At 44.7% G+C, this 16,303-nt stretch overlaps 1 protein-coding gene across 6 annotated transcripts in view; it reads right to left on the bottom strand.

The window, feature by feature from the left end:
- The window catches only part of LOC126546228 (alcohol dehydrogenase [acceptor]-like), a 73,962-nt gene that overhangs the window by 26,006 nt on the left and 31,653 nt on the right, over positions 1 to 16,303 (bottom strand). For all 6 annotated transcript variants that reach the window (XM_055062170.1, XM_055062169.1, XM_055062167.2 and 3 more), the window contains exons 8-9: positions 7,927 to 8,077; positions 2,524 to 2,663 (exon numbers count right to left, since the gene is read on the bottom strand). In XM_055062170.1, the coding sequence (XP_054918145.1) occupies positions 2,524 to 2,663; positions 7,927 to 8,077 (291 nt within the window). The remainder of the gene's footprint in view (positions 1 to 2,523; positions 2,664 to 7,926; positions 8,078 to 16,303) is intronic.

The raw sequence follows: 16,303 nt of genomic DNA, 5'->3' as shown, positions 1-16,303 counted from the left end.
CGCTACCAGGTTGCTGCACAGTGCAGGCCGCTAAGGTCGCTTACGTTTAAGCCAAAGCCCCTTCATCGCAGCGGTAGTAGCACGGAGGGGCTAAACTTAGTCTACGCCTCCGCCCATCCTCCAAAAGGCCCCGCTCACCTGCGGTTACCGGAATAAAGGATACGCTCGGCGCTGCGACAGAACGCTCGCAACACACGCCACTTGCATAGCTCTCGCGTGGGATCAACGGCCAGGCGGCTGCCGGAGAGGTTGGAGAGGCTTTGAACGCTGGCTCCAAGACAACCGGAGGTAGACGACACGACGGGACATCATGGCGCAGAGCCAGTTAAGGCGGAGCTTAGCCCCGATCATTCGGTGAGCGAGTTGAGGTGAAAGAGCACGGCTAGGGAGGAGGGCAGCTTGTAAACATCATAGATCTCTTAATATGAGACCCTTCGAATGACAGAAAGCTGAGCTAGTTGGCAAGGAATCATGATGCAAAGAAGGGGTAAGGCGTGCAGACACGGATACAAGAGAAGTGGACAACACGAACACCGACTATGAACTGAAGAAACACTGAAGCGAAAAAAGAAGGAAGACACTAAACTCGTCTGCGCATATTCTGGAATGGTAGCACCACGTGTCAATCGGGTACATGTGCCGGTCTACGTGAGAGGTAACTGTTAATACATTTACTCTCTTCCTTATGTAGATTAATCGAAGGCTGACTCACGCACGCTCTTTCACCATTATTGATGTGCCATGCCTCGACCATAAGACACGTACCTTCATTCCTATGGCTGTACAATAACGTGAATTCATCTAATTTAGGCGTGCAGTTACAATCTTGGCAATGTAAGGAAAGATTGGAGGGCGATCCACCGCTTAACGACCTTTTATGTTCCATTAGCCTCTGATTGATACACCGCCCCGTTTGCCCTACGTAGAAACGGCCACAGCTAAAAGGAACTTTATATACTGCACACATACGACAGTTAGTAAAATTGTTGTTCTTAATGTGCTTCACAGGACCCATATCTGTTCTTTTTTGCCTTTCACCTGCATGATAGTGCACAGGCATAGGAATGAAGATACGCGTCTTATGGTCGAGGCATGGCATATCAATAATGGGGGAAGTGCGTGCGTGAGTCAGCCTTCGATTACCTTACATAAGGAACAGATTAAATGCCTTAACAGTTACCTCTCACGTAGACCGGCACGTGAACCCGATTGACACGTGGTACTACCATTCCAGAGCATGCGCAGATGAGTTTTGTGTCTTACTTTTTTTCTCTCTCAGTGCTTGCTTCAGTTGATAGTCGGCGTCCGTGTTGTCCACTGAGACCCTTCACTTAAACTGTGGGGCTAATGGTTTACTGTAGCTGTACCCTACGCGTCCACAAAATTTGTCGAAACCGTTTCAGAGACCTTTAAGCACCAACGTGGCAGGCAGTCTCGCCATGAATTGAAGACATACATTTAGCGTTAATAGCAGATGAGCATATGAACCCTCTTATTGAGTGCTCGGAGTGTAAGTGCTATAGTGCTAGGCAGTCTACCAGTTCCCACCAATATGAGGCCGTTGCTTACGCGAAATTTTACTTCCCGGTTACGGGAAGTAAAATTACGTATTACGTATTACGGTTAGGTTACGTATTAACTTACCACTCAGAATGCTGTTAATGAGACGTTGTTCAGAATAAAACTGGAAAAAATCGGCTCTCACAAAATTGCTGGACCACAGAGGATGGTGGAGGTGAGCCGATGGATGAATGGATGGGAAAACTTTATTAAGGCCCATCGGGACGTGCACTAGCACTTAGCGGGCTGCTCCCACGTCGGGACAGAAAGACCTAGCCTCGCCGCCACATCACGGGGCCATTGGACTGCCCAAAGCTGGGATTCGAAATCGGGACTGTGTAGGGCAACCTCCCACTTGGACGACGTAACATCATCGTCGCCTCGTAAAGCGGGGCACCACCTGAGCATATGATCTAAGTTGGCAAAGTCTGAACAAAGGGTGCAAGTGTTAGATGTTTCAATTTCGGGATAGATCCGGTGTAGATCCGATGTGTGGTGTACAATAGCTTGTTCTTTTTTTTTTCGTGTTTTCAATATTCATACGATTATACAAGGAGTTGTTCGTACCACAGAATGATGCCAGATACTCCTATGTGAGATAGAACAGATGGAAATAGGCCACAGTTGCTCATAAACAATTAACAAGCTGTGGTATATCAACAAAAAGTTACAAACACCAGATAAGGCGCAGGATGTTACACGAAAAATAAATAAGAGAAACACATCATGAATTATCACTCTGGCGGAACACCAAGACGATGTCACAAAAATCATGACCTGATAATGCGTTCAGGCCTTCTCTAATATTTTGCAGTGGCATAAGCTTTTAATGTTTACCATACGGCAGAGGGGTAAAGTAAACTCTCTGTCCTTAGGTTTAAAGACACCGATGTTAGCACAAAATCCCAGCCGTGCAGAACAAGTGCAGCATATAAAACATTGCTTGCTCTTGATTGTCCTTACCTCCTTCTTTAGATTAGAAATTCTTGCAAGTACGTCTTCTCGGAAGGAACCGAAATTCACAGCTACAAACATTGCTTGGAGGGAACGATCGTTGACGTTTGTTCTGAGAACAGATGCAACAGCACTGGAGGCGAGGTGACCTGAAAAAGAAAGCAATCATGGTCTGTCCTAACCAGCCAAACTTCTCTGCCAGCTTAATTTGCGTCAATGTTTTACGAAAGCTACTCCACAAACAGTGAGCGTTACAGTATTTGAAACGGGTCTATTGTTGTTCCATGTTTCCTGTGCGATCGCAAGGACAAAGGATATGGGCACGAGCTCGAAGAAACAAGATTGCGCTGCACTAGTTCAATTTCAATGTCAATTTCAATTTCAGTTGTATTTGCACAACGAATGGAAGAAGGCTCGAACAAGTTGACATTTATCCATTTGTCAGTTCAGCCTTGTTTCTTAATGTTCTTGGCCTTATCCTTGTATCCTTACGGTAACTCTATGACCATTGACAGCTCTCTAAGGCACAGTATATTGGCGTCTTACATAGGCGTCCCTTATCTGTAAAGATTGCTCGGTCCCTGGTCCTGTCCATATGCCTCGCGCGATTTTCTGTGCACAGTGATCTCATTAGTACTTTGTGAATAGGGCTATTTAAATTATGTAAGTTATGCCTCGCAACAGCGTCACAATAGCTTTGTCGTACTATTTGACATTTTTTGTGCTGTGGTCTGATTGTCCTTATTTTACCTGCATTTTATTATCCTGTCAACTTTTTCGCATCACAGACTTCTTCGCTCTGCTTTGAGCTGCTGTATTTCACCATAAGCAGACTAATTGTGCTTGTGACAAGTCATACGCTGACTCTTTGTTATGCATATATATATATATATATATATTTAGAGTCTATGTCTAATCTTTTGTATATTCATAGTGCATTTAGGGAATCTCAGTCTGTGCGTTTGTGAAAAAAGCTCTTGATTATTTATTCTTATTCTTTCTATTTATACTGTTTTCTCGTGTAGGTTTTGTAATATATGTGTGTGTAAGCTACAATTTTGGATAGTGAGCTCTTCAATATACAAACTTCCCACATTGTCGCAGTTAATGAAAAGCAACAACTTTAAGCAAGGTGAGTTTCAGTAAACAAATAGCAATTATATCCTGCTTGTGTGCGTCATTTCCTAAATAGTGGGCGCTATAACGTAAAGCTATTCCAAACTTTTCTATTCCAATTCTGCAATCAGTTCTCCGCGATTGGCCAAAAAAATATTTGAACCACCCCTACTTCGCCTGTCTGTCACGCGACGTCACGAAAACCGCGATAGCTATCCATCTGATATGACGTGTACACACTGATTATGTATCATTGGAGCGAAAAAAAAATAGATATTTCTGATTAGACTCCTTTTCGCCATTAGCCATCGGCTGTTGGTCGAAAGTTTCCGGCCTGCACCCGCTTCACCTGCCTGTCACGCGACGTCACAAAACGGCGAAAAATTACCGCGTCAAAGCGACTTGCATGCGTTAAAGATGCATAAATATGCAGAACAAAAATTGATGTTTCCCTGAATAGTCGCAGGCTGCACCGTTCCGAAAGGAATAAAGGATGGCTGCCGCCGGTCGTTCAGGCACTGGCTAATCGCACCTGCCGGAGGGTCTGGGTTTATTAGCGTACAAAAAATATTTTCGCGCGGCCGTGTAACGTTTCGAAGCATCTTCAGCACGTTTACGACTTCGCTCTGCCAATTCTTCTTTGCTGATCAAGATCCGTTTTGGCGGCATTCTTTACCTTCCGTTGCATGCCGCCGCGATTTTCGACCAGCCACCTCAATCCAAGTATGGGAAAGCGGACCAATCGCGGAAGCCGGCACCACCCTCTTCAACCGGTTATCGATTTTCGGTGCACTGGCTCGGCCCCATCGAATCCCTCTGCACTTGAGCGTGCTCTTCGCCTCTTGTCAGCGAATTAAATGAGACAAGCCGCTCACTGCAGGCAATGTTATTCGTTTTTAAGGTAAACAAAAATACTTCCTATAAACGAGGAGAGCGTTTGATTGGGCTGTTCAGACAACCCTGCGGGTCACCGACCGATGCTTGCGTCGGCGGTTACATAAATTTGACGTCATCAGATTGAAATAAAAACATATTTGAATAGCTTTACGTTATAGGGCCCAGTGTTTTCTTGTATTAGTCCGACAAAAGCCAAACCCTAACCGAAAATTTTAACAGTCATTAAAAAGCCTTTTCTTTCTGCATATGCATGTAGGTAAACTCAACGCACTAAAACTGCAAAGGTAAATGCCTACAAACACCGCCATTGCACTTTCAGCTATCGTCGTAGAGAGGCACTGACTGCAGGGGGCAGCTTTTCATGAGGCAAAACAGCTACGTACGATAGTCAACTTTAATACAAAGAACAAGCGAGCGCGTGGTGACGTGTCGCCGGGTGCCGCGGAGAGATGCGAAAACAAAAGGAATGAAGATCACCGTGCATCCTGCTGCTTGCAACACACCCCGCCAAGAACGTTTATTTACCCTAATCTTTCTTGTGGCACGCACGCGAACAAAAACAGTTGCATTTGAATTTGATATGGACGCACTGCGCTTCGCACCATCCAAAATAATAGGAGTAAATCGTGAGTATGAGTGGCATCATGATCACCCGATCAGATTCTTCCGTCTTCTCCGCTTGAAAAAAAGCGTGAACAGAGCATCAAGAAAACGTGCAATAAGGGGCGCAGGCAGTAGAAGGAACGGCATCACTCTGTCAATTTCTCTTTTCGCATGAGGGTGCAGCCTTATCTGGCCGACAAGACTGTTTAGCGCCGCGCGCTCGCGTGTTCCCATTTCTTGAAGACGATAGTACGTGCTGCTGGAGGAATACTAAAGAATGTCATATATGGCTTTCAGAATTTCCACGGGATAGTGTTCTGCTACACGAGTTGTGATGGGGATGGCAGCAGTATTTCAGCACATGAAAGTGTAAGATTTATTTGTGGTGTTCTACGTGCCAAGTCCTGGTGTTTTACGCGCCACAACGCCATAGCCGCTAAGCGACCCAACGTGGTAGCGGACTTTGTCACTGTGGGCGCTCCCCGACGTCGGCCCGATGCGGGATCGCACGCACGTCTCCCGAACGCCGCAATTTGCACAATGGCACCGCGTCAGTACAAGGTTCGTCCGGGTAGACAGGGCCTATCAAAGTGATAACGCGACGCACACAGAGTGAACGGCAACGATAGCACCACGTATTCCGTAAAATGCGAAAGCCCGCGCGAAGATCAATCGGGCCGAATAGCCGCCGATAAGCACGCGGATCGATAGGAGGAGGTTCGTGAAAGGAAAAATTGGCATCCACCCGTATGTAGCACGAATCTACAATGGGAACCCATGCGGGTTTGTGTGGGTTTTCACGATTTACACGCTTGCACTCTTTGCGCGGAGCGCTTAAATGCGTCACTTACTGCTCAGAAGGACCTACCCTAACGACTCAGTACGTCCGTCAAAATCGTTTCAGGTCCCTTTAATTAAGACACGAGTCATTATTAACTATGCCAACTTGATTGGATGAGGTGGTAAGCTTCCTCGGAACAAAACATTTGGCACATTCCGGGCCCCTTATACCGCAAAGCGTTGGTTCTGGCTAGTTGGTAATCCGTACTTAATACTGTTTAAGCGAAGAGTTTACAAAAACCACAAAGGGACACTAACGGGACAGGGGCTGGTCGACGTGGCCATTCCTGCAATCAGCTGTCAGTAAGCGTAAGACAGATCGCTCGGAATTTAACACATGTTAGTGCGTTCCTCATTGAAGTAGGTTCATTTATTGAGCTTTTTTATGATAACTAACTCAGTTGACTCCAGGCAGCGATGCATTTAAACAAATAATAAAAATACTGATTAATGTGCACGTAGAAGGTGAGCCAATGGTATATCAAAAGTTGTTCTTTCGAGTGTTCAAACATTTATATCGTGGCACGTTAAGACACCCTAACGAACATGCGTGGCATACAACATATAGGATTCTTGCTACAGTAGAGGCTAAAGTGCGCCATTTGGGACTATTCACGATGCTCAAGGGGACGTAGCCCTGTTAAATCAGACACGTACAGCGCCAGGAAAAACGCGGCTTTTATTTACTTAAACTTAGCGCCGAAAGGTAGTTATTTATTCATCATTTATTTACTGAGGTATTTATTTATGTATTTATTTATTTATTTATTGTATTTAAAACATTGCAATAATAATATCGTTGGTCTATTCAGAATGACAATTGTTTTACGAATATTATGTGAAAGAATGGCCTAACGTTAAGTGAAGCCTCACGAAGCCTTACAGCAATTAAGCCGTTCAGGACAACAGGCTGATGTCATTTAAGTAGTTGAGCTTTCATCCATAGTGCAAAGCAGTGGTGATAGCTGGCGAAATAATATGAGCAGTATAGGTCTTGCACTGTTTAGCACGGTATCGGTTGGAGAGATATTATAAGATAAAAGCTGTGAGGTCGACCTGAACTAGAGCACAGAGCTAGAACCAGCTATATTGTGTTCTAGACTGCTACTCAGCGTTGGGATAGGAAGCGGCACGGTAATAAAGGGAGAAGGAAAAAATGAAGATGATGATATGAAGAGAAGAGGCATGGAGAAAAAAAAACAAATACATATTACACCAGCACATGCGCGCAAGCAATCTCTTTTCGAAAAGAACACATTCAAACCACCCTGTTCTTGGCCCATCGCACCCCACCACCCTGGCAGGCACCACCTTGGTACCATGTTTTGAAAGAAGCATAATCATAATATTCATCATCATCATCATAATCATAATCATTATTATTATTGTTATTGTCGACTGTAGTCTGCATCGCTTTCGTTTGTGGAGGTGACTCTCAGGCTCGTGGGCGTTGGGGAATTAGCGAGACGCGACTTTTCCTTCCTCCTGTCATTTCCTATCCTGCTTTCCGCTTTTTACCGCTAGCGTAATTTCATTTCGTCCACCTTGGTGATATTTAATAAATGAGCTACAGAGCGTGGCGTCCGCCAATCACAGCCCGTCAGCCAACCATAGCAGCTGGGGGCGTTACCGCACTCTCCAGGTGCAATATTTTTCTGTGCTGTAGCATCGTGTTAGTCGCGGAGAAGTGAAACCTTCGACCAACGTTGAAATTCCTGCGGGATGCAGCGGACGTTTTCCTGCGCAACTTTTTTATTACTTAATTGAATCACTTTGAGGTTCTTGCGACTGGCAACGGTGATCCAGGCAGCCATTAAAACGACTAGGGAAGTGAGCACGTGACAGCTATCGGTGTAGAAATAACGCGGTTCCCACACCATTAGGGAATCAACAAGGCAGTCAAAACAGCCCTGAAGGCATCGCAAATAAAGAACTTGTGGAAGACATGCTACCTACCTCCACCCCAGATATACTTCCAGATTTGCCACAAACTTTTTATTTTGTATTCATTGATGCTGACGGGAGCTTTTAGGTTGACGTATATGGGTACAGTAATGTGTTCTTGAAGGTTCCTTCCTACTCCTGGAAGTTCATTAATAACCGGTATCTGCAGAGAAGTTCAGTAGTAGCACATTATTAGCAATGTACTCTAATTAAAAAGGAAATATGAAATTGAAAAGAGATTGATTATCTTATTGTCTCACTTTTCAGTGGACATATGCAGTGTCCCGATGCCACGTAAGGATACAATACAGCAGGAGTAGTAGAGTGAATGCTCAGGAAAGTTAGAGCAAGCACGGTTATAGAGGAAAGAAAGAAAGCATAGATAAACAACACACCGATATAGCTACGCATAAGACATTCAAGAGAAAAAAAACATATAGAAACAGGCATAAAAACTCTTGACGTAAACCTATGAAATAGTGTTGCTCCTCTTTGGAAAATTCACTCGCCCAGCATCGGGATGCGCGCTGCAAAGCCTGTTTCCCCCGTAAGCGACCAGCTTGACATGGGCCCTTCGCGAGAACGCGCGGTGCCTTCGGGTAAAAGCAGCACTGTCGTGGCCCACTCTCCAGAATGTACACACTAAACATTTTAACGCCCTTATTGGTCTTAAAAGGGGTGCTTTCTGCATTTACACCCATGCCCACACCTTCTTTAGCACCCTTTTCGGCCAAAACACTCTATCACAAGGGTGTATACCACACATAAGGTGTGACTTTGTTCGAAGAAGTGTGTTAAATCGACGACTGAAGGGTGTTGAACGCATTGATGCATAAATCTGAGTAACGTGTACACGTCCACGCATCGAGCAATGTGTGTATGTATTGCATTGTTAATGCGAAAGCATTTTATGGCCTTTCAGGTAGGAAAGCTAGCGTTCTCCGCAACAACAATCCATACGGCAGGCACCCTGATCATGCCAATCTTCTCATTTCCCTTCAAAGCATTCAGAACCGCGCCGCCCGTTTTGTTCTGTCAAATTATTCACGTCATTCTAGCGCCACGTCCATGAAAAGAACACTAGGTCAACCTGACCTCTGGTTACGCCGTAGGTACTTTCGTCTCTGTATTTTTCATAGAATATGGTACTTTAACCCTTCTCTTAAAGAAAATATTTTCACCACACCAAGTTATATCTCGTCTCGCATCGACCGTCAACACAAAATTGATGTGCCATTCTTCCTTTTTGCCAAGAACAGCCACTGAATGGAAGCGCCTTCCCGCCTCCACAGTCTCACTTTGTGACACCACTAATTCAAGATCGCTGTTCAAAGTCTCTCACAGTTTGATTTTCTATTCTTGCCCTGCACTACAAATATTGCATACTTTCACCACTTATTTCTGTTGTGCCTACTAGGCCTTGAAAGTAATTATAATAAATCAATAAAATGTGGCGTCATCAGCGCCTTGTATGATGTCAGTAGTGATACAGAAGGTAGTAAATAGAACAACGTTAATTATGAGCAATTATGGGTAAATAATGTGAAATAATGTGAATCAGGGTGAAATAAATTGGATTAAGGTTCGTATAGCAAGGTGGATTACGGCAGATGAAGGGAGAATATTGAAGGACACGTGACAATGTATGAACTAACGTATCACTATCACGTGATAATTGCAAGTGCACTTCCGTGAAGTCATTAAGTTTTCGCATTCCCAAGTGACTGTCGATCTTTTTATAGGATTCTGATGTTACTGGCATTACTGGCAAGGGTATTTGGGGCTGGTCAAGCTGCTACGAGCAGCTTTTTTCCCCACTTTACCCCCACAAAGCTGTATTTAGTTTTTGTGGAAATAAAGCATACATACATACATACATGACGGCCACTCAAAAATGTATCATCGAGAAAAAGTACGCGGTACCACTTACAATTTAATTATCATTACATTTTGTGCTCACAGTAATATTATCGTGCAATTAAACACTTAAAGGACAAACTGCAGTAGCAAAATGAAAACACGCGAGCAACTCGCACAATTCTGCACGAATATTTCGGTGCCCTTAAAAGCCCAACAAAAAGTGGCGAATTTAAAGAAGCTGTCTGGATACATTGCTGAACAAAAAGGGACGTGCTGTTAGACGAGCCTCTGCTGTACAATGGCATCAACGTACCATTTGCTTGGTGAAGCCATAACGAAAACATTTATAGCGGCGAGATCACGCTGGAAATTCTCAAACCCGAATCTCCACGTACCTTGACTAAGTTATTCAGAGTTTTACTAAGCTACTGACCTGCTTTCTAAGCGCATCCTCAAATACAGTTTGTAAGGCTAAGCCTATATATTAGAAGCTGGTGCCGTCAAACCTGTAATTGCTTATCCACAGCATACGCTCTTACAAACGCAGTCTTCAGTTGCCTCATGAATGCTTACACCTCGCCGTCGCACGACCAAGATGTGAGCGCCTTTATCGAGCCACAATCTCGCTGAAACTACGCTGGGACCTCGCAAGGTTGCTTGGTTCGGACGCAGCGAGTAATCTAATCCCACCTGCAGAAGAGCGCCGATCGTCTCCCTCACGGTCACGATTTGTGTGCTGTGCCCACAGCGATGCGGCACAGACTGCGCCCCCCCCCCCCCCCCCACCAAAAAAACATGCTCGACACGAAACGTAGTAGCAACTACCAGCTCACCACCCTAGTTAGCGACCACAACGAAACAGCAGCAAACAGGGGGCCATGCGAGCGAGGAAACCTCTCAGAATAAACGGATAGCAGCAGGCATTTTTTTTAATAATTCCACTGACTTCGGCGCAGCTATGCGCCGCGCAATTTTACGCGGCCGCCCCCTTCCCAATGAAAAGCGACCGGAAGTGGTGACGTGACGGCGCTGTAGCGTCACGGACACGGACAACCACGGAGGAAGGAAACTCAGGAGAGGCCCTGAGGTCACTCTTTGTGAAGCTAAAGTGAAGCCGTTCGCGTTGCTCATGGCGTTGTTCCGCCTATCGGGCCAGCTCTTCTCTCTTGTTTACATTTCTCGCGAAACCACGCCGCGGTGCGCGCAACCGTGCTGCTCGAACGCGCGCGCTCCGCAGCAATACTAAGCAATCGTTAGCACATTCCGCGAAATAGGGCAAAATTTCCCGCGGATATTCCTTCGTCCGTAGCCATTGCCGTGGCGCGGTACATTGCGTACAGCGTTGCATGCGAGTTCATTTCACGAACTTTAGTTCCTCCTGTCCCACCTGGCCACAGCAACATCCGGGAGCTCACCGTCCAGATAACGCAGCGCAACAAAACACGGAGACCAACGCAAACCTGCAAGCACGGCGCCTTTGCCACGGTACGAAACCTACGGAGCAACACGTGTGAGCGCACAGAACCAAAACAAAGCCGCCATTGTGGCCCGAAAGGCGTGGCTGCTACGGCAAAGAAATAAAAAATCAGAAAAAGAGAGGAGAACGTACTACGTCACTTCCTCCACACTTTTCTCCTAGCGCGCGGAGGTGGTAGGGCCTCCCCTCAATTTCCTTCCTCCATGTGCTACATGAAATGCATTGTCTCTATTTCGGCTGTGTTCCCGTCTCGCGCTGTGCGAAATAATTTTAAACGTGTGATTAGTTTTGTGTGCGGTGTAGAAAAAGATGTGGCCCGTGCTTTGTGTATTACTCGTGCCCCACTTCAAAGCAAAGCGTTCGTACGAACTGGAAGATGGATCCACGGAAGCTGAGACGAACAGTTGCAACGTGCCCGGTGTCGGCGGTCGGTAGTACTGCCATAAGGAAATTTTCAGGCAAGTGCCCATTTATTTGGTATTTCTTTGGTGGGTTACGTGCTTTTGTTCGCTCTAGAAGTATCTTACTGTGATCTCGTAGCATAATTCACTAATGTGGCAAGAGCAGCCGCGCTCGTAGTAGGGCAAGTTAACTACCTCGATCGCGCCCCGTGTGACTAATGTTTGTCAAACCTACAACGGGCGTGGTGCGCCTGCATAGTTCCGCTTTGTTTCTCAGCGCTTCAAGATTCGTAGATGGGATTCTCTTGTATGTACGTTCAGCGCAGTTTGTTGTTATACGGTCGTTCGCACTTAAGTGAAATGTGGTCGGCTATTTTTGCGTCGCGTAGAAAAAGGACGACTGGTTTTGCCACCTTTCGAAATAACCGGCGGGGTATTATTTCTCCCTTACGCGGTCGCGTGCCGCTGTTGCTGCTTGCCGGACGCCTTCAGCATGTTTTCGGCTCGCTTTGTGCGTGTGTGTGTGCGCGCGCGCGTGCGCTCGGTTCGCTGTGTGTGTGTGTGTGTGTGTGTGTGTGTGTGTGTGCGTGTGCGTGCGCGTGCGTGTGTGCGTGCGCGCGCGCGTACATGCCGGTTTGTATATGCCGGCGTGTTTGCCTGTGTCTAGTGTGTACTACGTGTTTTGTGAGCGTGTTTGTGTATGCGTGCGGTTGTGCGCATGCCTCTCTGTGGGTCGTGTGTGTGTGTGCACGTGCTAGCGTGTATGCCTGCATGTGTGCTTGTTCGTGTTTGTCAATCTGCGCGTGCTCGCTTTTGTACTTGCCTGCGCATTGAGAGCGCATATATTTGTGTGTGCGTGCGAGTGCGTTTTGTGGGCGTGCGTATGTATTGCGTAAGGTCGGTAGAGCTTTACTCGCAATAAAGCTCTTCAAATTTGGTGTAGCGAGTGTTCCCACCTGAAAGCCGAGTTTGATTTCAAGCCACCCTGGACAACTGCTGTATGAGGCACCGTTTCTCGGGAGGACCAGTGGGAAGGCGTCAGGTATACGCTTTCTCCTTTTTTCCCTCCTTTCCCCTGATGAATCGATATCCTTGGTTGTTATTGTGAAAGGAACGTTACATCCAGAGCATAAATAAATGACCTAGAAATCTGGTAGTGTGTTTCGCCATTACACTAATTCTGATCTTAAAGTCGTGGATTTCCCATTAGCCCACGTTTCTGTTGATGCAGACAACCGCTGAAATTGTGAATGGTAGGTTATTCGAGACGTTCTACGCATATAGCAATTGTCTCCAGGAGCTTTAATGAATTCTGAAAATTTGATGTGTTGCGCTTTAGAGGTATCATATTGTTACGTAGGAAGACAAGCTTTAGGTGTCTCTGGGTAGTTTGCATGCCCTTCGAAAGGTGTCGCCTATAGCCCTATTGAAATTCGTAACTACAGTTTGGAACACTGTGGAAGCTAGAAGGCTTGTCCTGGCTCTCGAGAAAGTGTTTAAGCTGGAAGTGTAGGTTGAGGAGTTTGGGGTTGGTCACACATAGGCTTTTTTATGCCTTAGAAGTAGGAGTGTCAAAGGATAAAAAAAGTGTGTGTGTGTCAAGCGTGGGAAGCTGTTCATGTGGTAGAGGCTTTTGTGTACGTACGTGCGCGCGCGCGCGCCCGTGCATGCGTGCGTGTGTGTGAATTCGCTCCTCAAAAGGGAGTATGTGTGTAAGTGAGCTACTTCGTTGCTGGTCAGTGCCACGAATTGGCAAGAAAACACAATAATAAATTTAACTTGAAAGAATAAACTGCAAGGCATGCTGGCATAGTGGCGACAGCAGCATATGAGCATGCAAACATGCAGCTGTGTGACAATCTTAATGCATGACTGCAACATCTGGAAGGAGGCTTGCTTCTTCAGTAAGCAGCACAAAGTCCATATTTTTGGCTTTTCTCGTGCAAACCAAAACGAGGCTCATTGCCAGTGATCTTGTCTTTTGTTCTAACAGCATTTGTTTATCTTGAACTTAGAACGTCGTTTCTCGCAGGTCATGCAGATGATAGCAGCAGTTTCAAAATGCCCAGCCTTGGTGCCCTCCATCAAGGGCAAGCCACTTGCGTTCGCGTTCAGACAAATAGTTGATGTCTTCTTGAAAGCCGTTGGGAAGACAACATTGTAAGTAGATATAGGTGTGAGTGTACTATAATAAGTCAAGTTATAATTCAAAACTCTGAGGCTCCTTGGCCGCCTAAGCTTGATATCATGTGCAGTTGTGTGTGGTTGTAAATATTGCCGATGGTACAGTGCATACTGCAGGTATGACTGCTGATCCAAAGTATAGACTTGCATTTTCTTGATGGCCCTTCATAATGAGGATTTTCTTTGTGCAAGAATATTCACAGAATGGGGCATTCCAGCATCATATTCTTTATTGTGCATTCACTGCTAATTTCGTATGACCTTCCTGCTACCAGTTTATTTGCAGGAAAGGAATATTTGTTTACTCTCTGCAATGAGCTTGTTATTTTCTCATTGCATTACACTCTTCTAGATTTAATTTATTCCCATATAATTCTCAAAGCCTTAAAATTTGAGCTGTTTTTATTTTAAATACAATATCAAAATCAAAATTCGCCAGATTGCAATCTAAACTGCAAGGGATTTGAAGAAGTTACAAGAAACCAGGACCTCTCGGGGGCGTTAAAATAACGTTTCCGCAGGCAATGTGCCTATTTCTTGTACTGAGCTAGCTGCTCATGAAAAGTGCAAGCATATTTCATTTCACACAGGTTTGAAGGATATAGGAGGGCTATCATTGTCTCCAAGCACAACCTTTCCTCATTTGCATGATGAAAATCTGTCTCATGCTTAATTTAGGACGTCTTAAAAAATGAACGTTTCATAATTTACAAACTACACAAAGTATTGGTTGAGGCTAGACAGTTTTCAGACAACTTGACCATGTTGAACCTAGCGATTACAAGACGTGAAAAAAAAAAAACATGCACAGAAGCACTCATTCAATCGATTAAACGTGATGCTTGTGGTCATTTTTCACGCGGCAAAATGTACTTTTAAGCGAGAGAGGGTGGGTAGCCAATTTACAACCATTTTGACTCATGCGGGTAGCGGCAACACAGGATGAGAAATGGTTGTGGCTCTGAGGTTCATTGAATATGTGAACACTTATATACAATCCTCCCACCTCCCCCTTAGTGAGGGGTAACCATGCAATATGTTTTGGGCGGTAAAGATGATTGCTTTAGGAGACAAGAAATTTCAGGCTCTAGTTGAGAGGCTACAGAATGAAGGACCATGTAAATAGTCCCAGATTAACATGAACTGTGTAGGAGGGGCATCACAGTTTAGAGCATGAAGTAGAAAGTGGAAGCATGAGGAAGGATCATAAGTTTAAATAAGGGAATACTACTTGTCAGCGTATTGCCAAGCTAACCCATTGAAAGAAGGGGGCGTGCTCTAAGGAAAATAGTTGAAAACACATGCTAAATTTTTTAGAAAAGTATGCCGAAATACCAATTCTTACTAAATTAGTAAATAAGAAATACACTATAAACTTTAGGATACAGAAAGGCTCTAATAAACTGCATTGGAGAGTTGGAGATTGTTTGGCTGGATGCATGTATTGCAGGGCAAATGAGAATGCCAGTGGGGGGTTCCCTCATTTTTATTTTGTGTGCACTCTGTAAAGCAGTGCTCTTTGTCTCCTAGTGTAATAATGTTATGTAAAAACAGTAATTTTATAATGTCTTGTGCATCTCAGTCTTAATGTGCTATATTCCATAAGGTTCTCAGCTGCAGTACTTATAAAGTGTAATGCAGATATATTGCAGATTTCATCTCAAGTTTATATTAGGTCATATGCACACTCTTGGACAAATGTCTGCTGTGGAGAGATGTCATTGGTAGTGTTTAAATTTTATTCACTCTTATTTTCTATGGTGAAAAGGCTACTGTAAATTTATTTGCTTTTGCTGCTGTATGTGCCTTGTATTCACAATGACATAGTGGTTTAGTGTTCACGGTAACATGCCATTCCTAAATTTTCAAAATTGAAATTTCTCCTACCTTTCACTTGTCTTGCCCAGTTACCTAAGTTGTGCAATGTGCCCGGTCACATTAATTAAGATTGTTGCCTTATCAACTTTTCCGCAGTGTGCATGTGTAATTGAACAGACTGAACTCTCATTATTCTCTTCTTATTTTCTCATGCAGGATGCAAGATTCCAACAATGCCTTGCGCTGCATTTATTTGTCACGATGCTCAGAGAATGGTTTCCCTGCCCCTTGTGGTTAACCGCGAACATTTTTTTCTTTTGGAAAGCTAAACGTCATTTGCTGTATCAACTGCATTTTTGCAGCTCAGATGTGTACTATATTTTTCAAATTTTGTATCAATTAATATTCGCTGTCCAGTCTAAAAAATGACGTACAACGTAAAGGACAAGGACTGCGAGAGACGACATACACTGCACTGACTTCCAACGATATTTTGCGTTGCCACATCGTGTGTATATACACAAGAGGGGTCATGCGCAGAAAATGAAAGGCAGTCACAAGGGGTGTTCTAACAGTAAGTCATTGTACTAAGAACATGGTCACTAGAAAAAAAAAACATCGCAATTTCTATCTGTTGAGATACAAGTCT

The sequence above is a fragment of the Dermacentor andersoni genome, chromosome 1, assembly GCF_023375885.2.
Source record: "Dermacentor andersoni chromosome 1, qqDerAnde1_hic_scaffold, whole genome shotgun sequence".
Classification (NCBI taxonomy): domain Eukaryota; kingdom Metazoa; phylum Arthropoda; class Arachnida; order Ixodida; family Ixodidae; genus Dermacentor; species Dermacentor andersoni.
This window is presented reverse-complemented; position numbering and strand designations above follow the sequence as displayed.